The sequence below is a fragment of the Hippopotamus amphibius genome, chromosome 6 (assembly GCF_030028045.1).
Source record: "Hippopotamus amphibius kiboko isolate mHipAmp2 chromosome 6, mHipAmp2.hap2, whole genome shotgun sequence".
Classification (NCBI taxonomy): Eukaryota; Metazoa; Chordata; class Mammalia; order Artiodactyla; family Hippopotamidae; genus Hippopotamus; species Hippopotamus amphibius.
The window spans coordinates 114262517-114274732 of record NC_080191.1 but is presented as its reverse complement, the minus strand read 5'-3'; the positions used below and the strand labels follow the sequence as shown (position 1 = coordinate 114274732).

At 57.4% G+C, this 12216-nt stretch overlaps 1 protein-coding gene across 4 annotated transcripts in view; it reads right to left on the bottom strand.

Moving 5' to 3' along the window:
* TMEM108 (transmembrane protein 108) overlaps nt 1-12216 on the bottom strand; it is a 335235-nt gene that overhangs the window by 8375 nt on the left and 314644 nt on the right. For all 4 annotated transcript variants that reach the window (XM_057740285.1, XM_057740286.1, XM_057740288.1 and 1 more), the window contains one exon: nt 7314-8768. In XM_057740285.1, the coding sequence (XP_057596268.1) occupies nt 7314-8768 (1455 nt within the window). The remainder of the gene's footprint in view (nt 1-7313; nt 8769-12216) is intronic.

The window sequence follows — 12216 nt, the reverse complement described above, 5'->3', positions numbered from 1 at the left end:
CTCGCCATCACCAGAGCCCATAGGGTGGGTGAAACTCTGGGCCAGGGGTGGGCAGGGCTGCACCCAACAACCTGGTGGTGTCTATCATTGGCACTGGGGACTGGTGGCGGGGTGGGGGGGCAGGCTGAGCGGCCCGCAAAGGCTGGTACTGTGGTGGCAGCGGCCACCAGGGGGCAGTGGAGGCCCACCTCTGTCCACAGCCCGAAGGACTGGCCGGCTTTGGGGGCCTGTGCATGCCAGGGTGTCGGGGGAGCTGCAAAAGCTGGCTGAGACCTCAGGGCCCAGAACCCAGAGCCCTGTGGGCTGACTGGGGAATTCTGTAGCTCTTTCCAGCTGCTGGCCTTGCTGGCATCTCAACCTGAAAAGGTTTCCAGGCAAAGTCAAGAGATTGGGCAAATGTCCATTCCAGCCAATCTGCTTTGGTCAAAAAGACTTCTACTTTTGCTTACCATTTTTCCAGGTCCCCTCAAAAATTTTTAAAAATAGAAAGGCGATTTCTGAATATTTGAGCTAAAAGAAATTTTAGACTGGCTGGCAGAGATTCTTTCAAGCTCTGTGGGTTTCCTCCCTTCCTTCCAAAGAGCCCTTTCTTCAACTGGTTGAAGGAGGAAGGGGTGAGGAGGGAGGCTGCAGAGTCAGCCTGAAAATCTGCTAGTTTAGGGCACACCTCCTTGTTCTACAGATGAGAAGACTCTGGTCCAAGGAACACAGCTGACTTGGCCCAGGTCACAGCAAGTGGCAGGGCTGGGGCAAGGCCCCAGGTCCCCTCTCCCCTTCTTTGGAGTCTTTATCCTTTACTGACACTACTTTTCACCCTGCTCCCGGGACTGGGATGCTGAAGCAGCCTGGGGGCATTCAAGCTGGGGAAACTCATCCATAAGGAGAGGGCTAGGCTGAACCCCCCACGCCCTCAGCCCGCTAACCTGGGCAGGGGCAGAATCCAGGTCCTCTGAACCCCAGTCCAGTGCCCTCTGAGCCCACACTGCCCTGCTGCGGGGCCTGGGCCTGCTTAGGATGCAGGACTAGGATCCTGCCCTGCGGGGAGGGCTGAGGGGTCTGAACGGGGAGTTCTAGCTTTCTCCCCCTCCCATGTTGTTAGTGCCCCCGGCCTGATGACATGTCTATCAGGGAGTTCCTGGTGCCTCTGAAACACCATTTCACTTACATACCAGAAGCCAGCCCGGCTGTAGGAAGAGCACGGGCTTGGAGTCCCAAAGACCTGGGTTCAAGTCTGACTCTGTCGTGAGCTACACTAGGCGTCGCTTCGTCACGCTGGTCACTATGGACTCTGCAAGGTTGTAAGCAGACCACGAATGCAGAATGTCAAGTGCACTGCCTGACACACCATAGGTGCTTAACTAATAAGGGTTTCCTTCTTGTTCTCCCAGCATCAACCCTGAAGAGAGATCCTGAAAGAAAAACTAGGCTGCACGACTGTTGGGTTGTTCAAGGCCAAGGCTCCAACTGTGGTTTAGCACTTTCATTATTTTGGGGTCTGAGCTTTCATTCCAGAAAGAAAAGGACAATCAGACTTGTGGAATTCTACTGTATTCCCAGGTGCTCTACAGTCTGCCTTAACCCACAAGACAGCTGCCTTTGGAAGGTGCTGGCGCTCTTCCCATTCTCAGAAGAGGCAGTTGCAGCTCACGGAGGTCCACAGAATTGATCTTGGTTACTCAGCTCATTACTGGAGTCTGAAGCCAGGTCTCTGTCACCCTGAGGCTGATGGTCCTTGTCCCAGCTCATCCTGAGCACGGGAGGGGTCGTGCCCGGGGCAGGTGGAAGCACTGCGGAAACCACACAGCTCCGCGCACACACAGGGCCGGGGCCTCCCCCTCTCCCATGTCACCGAAAGCTTCGACTGCTGTTTCTCCAAAGGGAGACAGCTGTCCAGACTCTCAAGGAGGTCAGTGAGATCCCTATTTCCTCCAGTTTTAAAACTGGAGTGAGGGGGAAGTAAGCCCTCTGGGCTTCCCAGGCATGTCAGTGGGGAATCAGCTGTGGCTTGTCAGATGGATGACGGGAAGGAGGGGCGTCGCTGATGTGAAGGTGGAGCCCAGGTACGGTGCTGATGTTTCTCGCAGGGGCCGCCTTTCAGGGCTGGGATGTGCTGTGTGATGGAAAACGGAAATGAAAGCCTACAGGAGCCTGAGGGTGCTTTTCAAACACCTGCTGAAAGTGCCCTCCGTGGCCTGCTAGGGGATGCACGGCAACTGCTAACAACAAGATGAAGGTAGTCACGATCTGCCCCTCCCCGGCCCCTCTCCGTGGCAGACGCTGTGATAGGACCTCACATACATCAGCTCTGCGGTGCGCAACAAGGCTTTGGGGCGGCTGCTGCAGCCCTGGGAGCGCCGGCTCAGCTCTCCTGCTGCAGGGGCGCAGCTGAGGGGCCGCCCCGGCCGCCGCCCCCCGGACCCACCACCACGTGTGTGCTGAGGCCGCCCCTCCTGGGCTGCTCCCAGCCGTGCCTGACTATGCAGGCCTGTTCCTGTGGGACAGGAGTCCCCTCTAATGGCCTGAGAACTACCCTCACCTGGCAGAAACTTCCTGAAGACTGCACTGCAGTCCAAGCCTCTTCCTTCCCAGCCCTCCGGCCCCTTCTTTCCTCAGGTGTCACACCAGCACTGCGGTCTGAGGCTCTCCCTGCCTCCTCCAGCCCCTTCCTTTATACTTCACAGGGGTTTCCCCAATAAATCTCTTACAGGCCTAATTCTGTTTTGGTATTTGCCTCCTGAAGGCCTTGAACTAACACAGTGGATGCTAGTCCTATTTTCACAGGTGAGAAAACATTGGCCCAAGGGTTAACCTGTCCAAGTCCCACAGGTGACGAGTGGGAGAGTTGGGGTTACGTCCAGGTGTGTCTGGCTCCCAAGCCGAGGCTTCCTATCACAGCAGGCTCCCTCTCGAGTGACTCACACGGGTTTAAAGTTAGGAAAGTGAGAGGGCAGGGAGCTCTGAAGTCTCAGTTTGGCCCCTCCTTGGGTAGACGAGAAACCAGAGACCCTTGAGGGGGATGAGTCCAGCGGTGCCAGCCCAGCTGCGGACGGTCATTTCCCCACTTTGGAGGTTGGGGAGGAGGCTGGGGGAGACCTCAGGGTGTAGAAGGAGACCAGGCTGGACAGACGCCACGGGCCTGGGGAAAGCAGGTTTGGGCGCTCATTGACTCCCCGCCCTGGAGGGATGTGCCTGAGGAAGCTCCAGGAGGTTCCTGCAGGGGGCGCTGGTCAGGAAGCACAGGGAAGAGCTGTGAGGGCGCGGCCACCACACTCTGGTCCAGCCTCGGGGACGCCCCCGGACAAGCCTGCCTTGTCCAAAGGCTGCCCCACCTCCTTCAATTAGTTCACGAGCCCCAAGGAGACAATCTCCCGGTCAAACTTCCTTCCCGTCCTAATCTCTTATTCTTTTTACTGGAAAAAGCACTTCTGACCCAGGTTTTTTAAATATAATAACTACAAAGTCATTGGGGGTCTGTGAGTAAAAGGTATACAGGTACATCCAGCTTTCAGTGACATTCACAGAAGCACTGGTAACAGAGCCAAGGGGCACAGGGGCACAGGGGTGTGTTATCTGAGTGCTGCGCGGATGTCCCAATGGCATTTACTGTGTGCCCAGAGGGAAGCCAGCCTGCTCTGGGCAAGGCGCACGTGGACCCTCACAGACCCAGGTCAGCGAGAGGCGCTACTCTGCTTTGGACGGCTCAACTGGACTGAGGATAAACAACATCCGCAGCTGGCCTTGTTCCCTGCTTTCACCCTATACAACCCCCATCTCCTTCTGGGAGGCTGGATGAAGACATTCTCTAGCACGGATGTGCAGGACAAGCCTGGGAGCCAGGTAGAGCCACACAACTGAGCTCCTGATGAAAACCCATCGCACTGACAGCCGAGAGCGGGGACCGCTTCAGCGCCAGGAGGTGGTGGGCTGTGCATCCTGATGGTGGCAGCAGAGACCAGCTCAGGAGCCACACGGCTCCTGGGCCCCAGCCAAATGTGGCCTGGAGCCAATCAGTTTCAGTTCTCAGCACATCTGAAACGGTGTGTAGCTGTCTCTGGCGCAGTTCAGGAGACAAAGCATTTCTCAGACCTGGCACAACATACATCCTGCCAGCCGCGGGGTGGGGCTCACGATCTCGAAGGGCAGGTGGAAGTGGTGACATCCCTTCTTGGGCAGGCCTGAGACTTGCTACAATCACCCTCTGCTTCCACCAGAAACCAGGGACTGCCCGGCAGCCCAGGCCTCTGAAGTCTGGCTTCTGCTGAATGCAGAAAAGCAGGACCAGGGCCAGGCCTACTCTGAAAAGCCAGATGAGGAAATTTATGCATGCATTTTGCTACCAAGGCAGAGTGCTGCAATTTCTGGCAAACTAGCAAAGGAGAAGACGCTTCTTTGAGGGCCGGGGAGTGTGCTTTAAGATAAATGTAGCTGCTGGGAAGGTCTGAAATACAGGGCTCTTAGACCTGGAAGAGGTCTGCTTGCGTGATGACAAGTGGGGCCAGGCTATGAAAACAGCCTGGGTAGTTACTCATCTGTGCTTTCAAAGAGCAGTGTTCTAAAGCTGGACAAGTGTCTTCTTCCTCAGTGCCCGTCCCATCGGGGACTTCACAGGGTCAACGATGGTCCCACAGGACAGGGAGCTGTATGTGGAGGCAGCCAGGCTGGAACCTTGGTGAGTGAGGGCTTGACCTGAGGATGGCGGAAATGCAAGACAGGCACTGAAGGAAGCGGGGGCTGTGGTTCCCAGGGGGAATCTTCCTTTCGGAAGTAACATGCTCTGTCCCCGCAGCTGAAGGCTCCTGTCAGTGCCAGAAGCATTCTCGGGGCGCAGTTCCAGGCTGCGTCCTTGCTTCTGTCTTGGCTGATGTTACTATGCATGGTTTAGGCAGCCCGTGGGTTTTCCACTCTGCAGTAAAAGCTCATCTAATTTCAACCTCACACACAGCAAAAGGGCTGGAGAAGTCTTTTTAGAACTGCAAGCACGGGTGGGTGTGGCCTGTGGGGGTGCAGGTGGGGAGGGGGCTCTGGTCACCGGGGGTGGGGAGCCGCGTCACACACCTCTGGGTCCCTAGTGCTTGCAACAGTGCTTGCCACACAGTAGGTGCTCGGGAAATGCTGTGCTGAGTCCAACAGATTCTACCACTAGATCTGGGCGGACTTGTGTGTGACTGGGACCCTGGGCAAGTCACTTCATTTGATGGCTTACCCCCCACCTGTATGGTGGGTGTGCTTTTTCTGTTTTATTTTATTCCTCTGGCTAGTCTGTTTTAAGGATGAATGATTACAAATAATGGGAACTCCCTTTGTAAACTAGAGCCTCTAGACACATGGAAAGAATGGAAAATTAGAAAGCTGTCTCTAATGTGGTTACTTCTCAAATATGACCGTCATTGATAATTTACTGGCTAATAGCACTACATTTTCTCATTATCACTCTCCTGTGTTAGAAGTGGGCAATCATGGCTTTAGGAACACCTGTGCGCGTCTCTGAGCAACAATGAGGCTGCCTGACGGAAGAATGAAATACGCAGCCTGCAAACATTTTCATTTCTCCTGCACCGGGTCCTTGAGCAGACGCAGGCCGCCCACCCCCGACACGGGAAGTTTGTTTTGCTTAGCACCTAGGAGGAGACAGAGAGCTGGGAGAGGTGACTCCTGGAAAGAGTCCAGACTCTAGATTAAAAAGGCTCTTGCCAGAGCACAGTGCCAAGCAGACATCAGCTTCCTGTTAAAGGCACACACCTCCTGCGGGGACGTTCGATTGAACCACAACATGAGGAAAGGCTGGGAGACCTGGCTTAACAGCCTCCTCTCTGGAAAGCTTCCGGGGCTTTGCTCCCCTGCAGATCGGGCTGAGCCCACGGTGTGACGTGAGGTCTTACAATCCACGGAGCTGATGCCAGCGCAGCTTGCCTGAATGTGACCAAAGTGTCCAGAACAGAGCCACTGCCACCCGCTGTCCTCGGTCACGGCCGGGCACCTGCAATGCCGTGCTCCCTCTGGGGAAGCAGGAGGCCATCGGAGGGGCAGATGGGGGCGGGGCCGGGCGGCCCTATGAAGGCACTCGAAGGAACAGGGATGAGCAGCTGGAAAAGGAAAACCTGCCCATGAGGGCCATTTCACGCTCCTCAGGGGTTGGTGGATGGACTTGTTTTTTGTGTGGTTTCAGAGGGCACAGGTTAGGATCAAAGTGTGGAAATCACAAGGAGGCAAATTTCAGGCCCCCAGGAGAGATGGAAACCGCCTGAGGGGGTCACAGGAGAGGGGCTGATGAGTGGGGAGCACTGCGGGCTTCTCACCCCGGGAAGGGCGGAGGGCGGTGCCTGGATGACGGCTGTGTGGGTCGGGGAGGCGCAGGTGCAGCGAGGATTCCCGTGGGCCATCAGAGGACCGCTAAGAACCGAGGATCACATACTTGGGGAACCATAAAGGAAGCCCTGGGTCCCGAGTGATGGCATCAGGTACTTGACGGAGCTGTCAGGGCGGAAGCCCCTCCACTCTTCATTAAAGCAGTGGTGGGCAGCTAAGGAAGCGCTGGTGGTCTGGGGGAGCCCTTCCCCACATACCAGTGAGAGCAAAAGATGACGACAAGGTCCACAAAACATCAACTCACACCACCCATGGACAAACCAAACGGAGAGGAGCCGCAGCTAAATTCACATGTAACTTTCAAGCCTCGATTTAGCTACAAGAACTCTGTTTTTGTCAAGGCTAACAGAACTTCCCACAAGAGCAAAGCTTCATCTCTTCTTTCTTGGGGGAAGACAGAGGAGGAGAAGAGGTGAGAGAGGAGAACAGCAGGAAGGGCAATGGAAGTGAGGCGGGGAGGAAGGCGATGGCTCTGCTACTCGGAGGCTGTACGTTTGGAAGCACCAGCTTTCACCTGCGGTGTGTTGGTGCCACGTTGCTACAGAAGAGAGCAGGCAGGGTGATGTCGTGACAAGAGCCCTGGGCTGGAAGACGGGTGCTCTGAGCTCGCATCCCAGCCCTGCCAGCCTCTCGCTATCTCTAGGGTCCTGGCGGAACCATGCCCCTCTACAGCTTGGTGTTTCTTTCTGCAACATGCAGAGTTGAACTGGACTCCCCAGCTCCTGCGCGTGGAGCATTTATGATCAGTGGGCATCTGAGCCATGGCCTGACCAGCCAAGGACCAGGGCTGGGGATAAGCCCTTGTTCTGCAACCTTCTTTCCTGGGCTTCTGGGAAGTCTGCAGCCCACCTGGTGGGGACTGCCTAAGTGTGGGGCAAAGGAATTCTGGGATGGGCGAGTGGACGTGGTGGGGGGCGGGGGGAGAAGGGAGAGGGCGAGGCACTTACAGCAGGAGGAGATGGGCACACTGATGGCCAGGATCACCCAGGCGATGTCCATCTTGCTCAGGCAGATGGTGGCTCTGTGCTGGGGTTTGTCCCCTTCGGCCACGTGGGAGATGTTCCCCGCTGTTCCGGGCTTCCAGGTCCCGGCGGGGACCAGGCGGTTGAGGAAGTTTCCTGTGGCTGTGGACACCACTGTGGAGAGAGGACTGGGCACCCTGCCGGTCACGGTGGGCATGGGGGTGGCCGCAGCTTCCCCCTCGGCTGGGGAAACGGGGCTTTCTGAAACCCCGGGGGGGCGGGCTGGGGCCTGCGGGGCTGAGGATGTTCCCTGAGGAAGCCCCTCCGAAGGGGCTGAGACACTGGCATCGAAGGCAGCCTGAAGGGGCCCCATGGTGGCCGTGAAGACCCCAGAGCTGGCAGATGGAGGTCTGCTGGTGCCAGGGGTGACCGTAAGCCAGGAGTCACTGTGGCTGGGGCCCTGTGGGTCACCGCGGGGGCGTTGAGAAGGCACTGGGACAGGATGTGGGCTGACGGGGGCGCCTGAAGCTGCTGTGGCGTCCGGCTCCCCTCCTTGGCTGGTGAAGGTGGGACCACCCCCCCGGTCTGCTCTGCTAAGGCCGGGACCCCGGTCTGCTCTGCTAAGGCCGGGCTTGTCCTCCGCAGGCTCCAGGGGGGTGGCGGGTGGTACCCACGAGGTCCTGCTGGGCGCCGAGGTTGCGGCCACTGTCGGGGGCTGCGGTGAGGAGTAACCCCAGCGCGGGCTCCTGGGGGTGAGGGTGGAGGGGTCCGGCTCCACAGACCCTGTGAAGTTGCCTTTGTAAATCTGAAAGATTTTCCCCAGGGGCCGCTTCTGCCCCAGCTGTGTGGAGCTCTGGTTTCGTCCCCGCTGGCCTTCCTTCCTCCCGGAGTGACCGCTGGGTGCAGGCAGGACAGGGCGTGGTGAACTGCCGGCTCCCTTTCGGGAAGAGCCAGGGGGCCTGGGGGGCCTGCGTGTGGTAGCCCGGGAGGGGGCTGTGGGGCGACGGCTGGTGGCTTCCCCTGGCTTTGTCAGCAGGATGGTGGGCACGGCCTCGCCCGGGGGGCGGCCCTCTGAGTGGGAGGATGTGGTTGCCATGGCAGCAGGAAGTGGCCCCGTGGACAGGGGGCCTTCAGTATGGGGGGTGGTTGCCGTCGCCACGATGGTGGAGATGGTGTTTTTAGGAGGGTGTCTGTCTGCATGGGGCGCTGTCGTGGCCATAGGAGCTGCAGCCTGTGAGGAGGGTCCGTCGGGATGAGGAGTCAGTGTCGCCACGGAGGCAGGGGCAGCCACCACAGAGGAGTGTCTGGTAGAGCTGAGGGGTGCTGTCACCATGGTGTCTGCGGTGGTGCCTGAGGGGAAGACTTGAAGAGATTCCCTGGGAGATGGTTCCTGGGCAGCAAATACCCGTGCTTCAGTCAGTGCCAAGGTCAGGAGGAAGCCTTGAGAGGGAGACAGAGAGCAGAGGTGAGATGCCCGGGAGCAGTGCAGCCCTGGGCCTTCCTTAACCCACGAACCTGAAATGCCCGGGAACTCAAGGGAAACGTGGGGCGCATCCCTGAGGTCCACGCTCATCAGACACAGGAACAGGGGGACTTGGGGCAGCTCCATCAGGTGGGTGCCACCCAGCACCTGTCCCAGAGAGGACCCAGCCGCAGGGGAACCAGAGCTGGCTAAACCAGCCAGGCCTGTTTTCCCCCAAATGCCTCTGAAATGCCACGGCCCTGCGCCCAAGGGCAGCTGCTCGAACAGGCTGCGGGGAGGGGGCGTGGAAGAAGCCTTGTGGCCTCTGAGTGCCTGCTGGTCCTTTGTACCAGGGAGCGGTCAAGGCAGTGGGACCACAAGGAAGTCAGCCGCTCCGTGAGATCCGCCCTGGGTCGGTGAGGAGGGCTTGGGTGGGCAGAGTGGACCAGCTCCCACGCCTCTTCTGACTCCTCTGTTTACGAACTAGACAAAGGTGCAAACGAGAGACCTCTGCTCTTTCAGGCCTACCCACCGAACAATGAAGGAGGGTCTACCCCCTCCTTGACTCTGGAGACACAAAAACGAACAGGGCAGCCTCTGGTCCTGGGTGAGCGCGTACAAATCCACAAACAATCCTAAAACAAGGCAGAGACGTCTCAGTGCTACTGGAGACTGACAGGCCGAAGGGGACAGGGGTTCAGAGGGTGAGCAGATCCGGTGCCTATTCAGCACGTAGCGCAGAGCCTGCAGGAGGAGGTGCATTCCATAAACGCCAGCTGGCTGTGTGGCTGCTGCCATGTTGCCTGCTTGTCCTGTGCGCTCATGAGGCTGAGCTCTGTGAAAAACACCGGCGAAGCCCCGCCTCCTAGAGCAGGAGGAGCCCCTCCGAGCATTAAAAGCAAAGCGGGGACTGCGTGTGAGGGTGAGTGGGCATGCTTTCAGTTCACCGAGGAAAACGCACAAGGACAAAAGCCTATACGTTTAAAAACTCTTCTAAATGTGTGTGGATTTTATCAGTCACAACAGCACGGGCCTATCTTTAACAATAATACCTCATGTCAATGTGAGATGTAGGATCTACTCAGATTATAGATGGGAAGACTGGCTGCCCCGTAGGACACATGGCCTGGGAAGAGCCGCTCCCTACTGCTGAGGGGCACCTGACAGACCTCGAAGGCCCGATTCTGACCTGAGAGCTCCCTCTGCTCATAGCAGCCCCCTGCTTGGTCACTCCATGCCCTTCCTTCAGCCCTGCTAGCCGCCCAGACAATGGCAGAGATGGGCCTGTCTGCTCTGCCTGGTAACTCTCCTAGCACCTCCCTCCCCCACCAGACTGCAGCAGGATGAATGGTCAAAGCAGGGGTCCTGGCGGTGATTCCTGGGAGCCTGGGGTGGTCAGCAAAGCGGACAGGGGAAGGCTGGGGCCCTGGTGAGTTTCTGGAAGCAGAGAGGGAAAGGAGACCTCCTGACACACCTTTGAAACAAGGATCACCCCTGAGGCCTCCTCCGACTTAGGAGAGGGTGGGGTGGACCAGTGTCCCCGCCCCCCGCACCTCTCACTTAGTGGGTGGGGGAGGCTGAGGGACTGCAGATGGAGCGGAGACTGCAGCACCCACATCTCTAGGACCAACGCTTCGCCCTAAGAGACCTAGTTTTCTAACGTTTCATTCATGGTCTAGCCCATGCACCAAGTGTTTTCTCTTTATCCAGGTCAATCCTAAGATCTGTTTAACACTGAGCACCCACTCTGGCTCTGTCTTTCACTCTCGATTTAACCCTCACAAACACCTGATGGGGCAGGAAGTTGAGGCTGAGGGAGATTAAGCAACGTATTCAAAGCAGAAGGAGTACACGACACCCGGGTGTATCCAAAACGCATGGTGTTCCTGGTCGCCCACCACCAACGAGGTAGGAGAAGAGGATGGAAAGTCGCAGCCACTGAAGGAACACCGTGCTTGTGCTCTGACCGGTTCAGGGCTATTCCGGCTCCTTCCTGGTATTTTTGCACCACAGGGACAATCTATTCCTGGAGCTGGTGGTCGTGACCGCTGAGGTTTTAAGGGACGTTCCCTTACAAGCCTTTGCTTGGCTCACAAGCACCCTGGTTCAATATAAGTGTTGAACACATTCCCCTCAAATCCGTGTGTTGAAGCCCAGACCCTAGCACCTGCGAATGGGACTGTCTGTTAGACAGGGCCTTTGAAGAGCTGCTTAAGGCAAAACGAAGCCGTTAGCGTAGGTCCTAACCCAATCTGACTGGTGTCCTTACAAGAAGAGGAGCTCAGGACACAGACATGCCAGGAGTGCCCGCACACGGAGCACATGAGAGGCCGGCCGCCTGCAAGCCAAGAAGAGAGTCCTCAGAGGACTCCGACCCTGCTGGCTGCTGGATCTTGGGCGTCCAGCCTCCAGAACTGTGAGGAGACGACCTCCTGCTGTTTAAAGCCCCCCAGGCTGCGGGACCCTGTATGGTGACTGAGCAGACGTATCCGCGTGTCCCACCTTAGAGATTCCTGAAGAAGGACAGGCAGAGACCGGGACTCGTGTGCAGGTACTTTATTTTGGAAAGTGACCCTAGGGGATAGCCGTGGGGGTCTGAGATGAGTGAAACAGGGAAAGTCAATCCCAGGGCAGGTTAGGAGCTGATTAGAGTGCAACTCAAATCTTCTGGGGGCCTCTGAGGAGCTGAGCGGACGCCTGTTGAGCTGTGAGAGGACCACCTCTCACCAGCAGCTCCCCTTCCCATGGCCTGGTGATGCCCCACCCCACCTCCCCATCTCACCTGCCCGCTCCTCCAGGAGCCCCACGTGGCTGAGGCAGACACGCCCCAGGCAGGGGGCTGTCAGCTCACACCTGTGCCTGCCTGGTGGCTGCCGAGACAGCTGGAGTTAAAATTAAGGGTCCAGAGGATCCCTGGGGTAAAGCACAGATGTGTTCCATTCAATCCAAGGCCCAAGACCGAGGACACTGCCGCCTCCTGGCAGCAGCATCAAGGGCAGCGCAGAGCTTTCAGAGAGGACCCGACGGACCCCAGGGACAGGCCAGGGGTGGGAGAGAGGCAGCCTGGCCTCTGGGAGAACTTCTGCAGCCTCTAGAGGCAGAGGGCTTAATGCATCCTGGTCTTTAAAATACTCAGGGAGGGTGGGAGGGATGCTCAAGAGGGAGGGGATGGGGGATAGATGTATGCATATAGCTGATTCACTTTGTTGCACAGCAGAAACTAACACAACATTGTAAAGCAATTATACTCCAATAAAGATGTAAAAAAAATAAAATTAAAATGATACTCAGGGAAAGAAACTCCCTTGACTTTCCCACCACGAGCATTCCGGGGGCTAAAATCCTCCCAGCTGGGAAGTATACGACTGTTCTTCCTGCAAGACTTACAGTGGAGGTAAACAGGTTTGCCCTTCCTGCGGCTCTCTT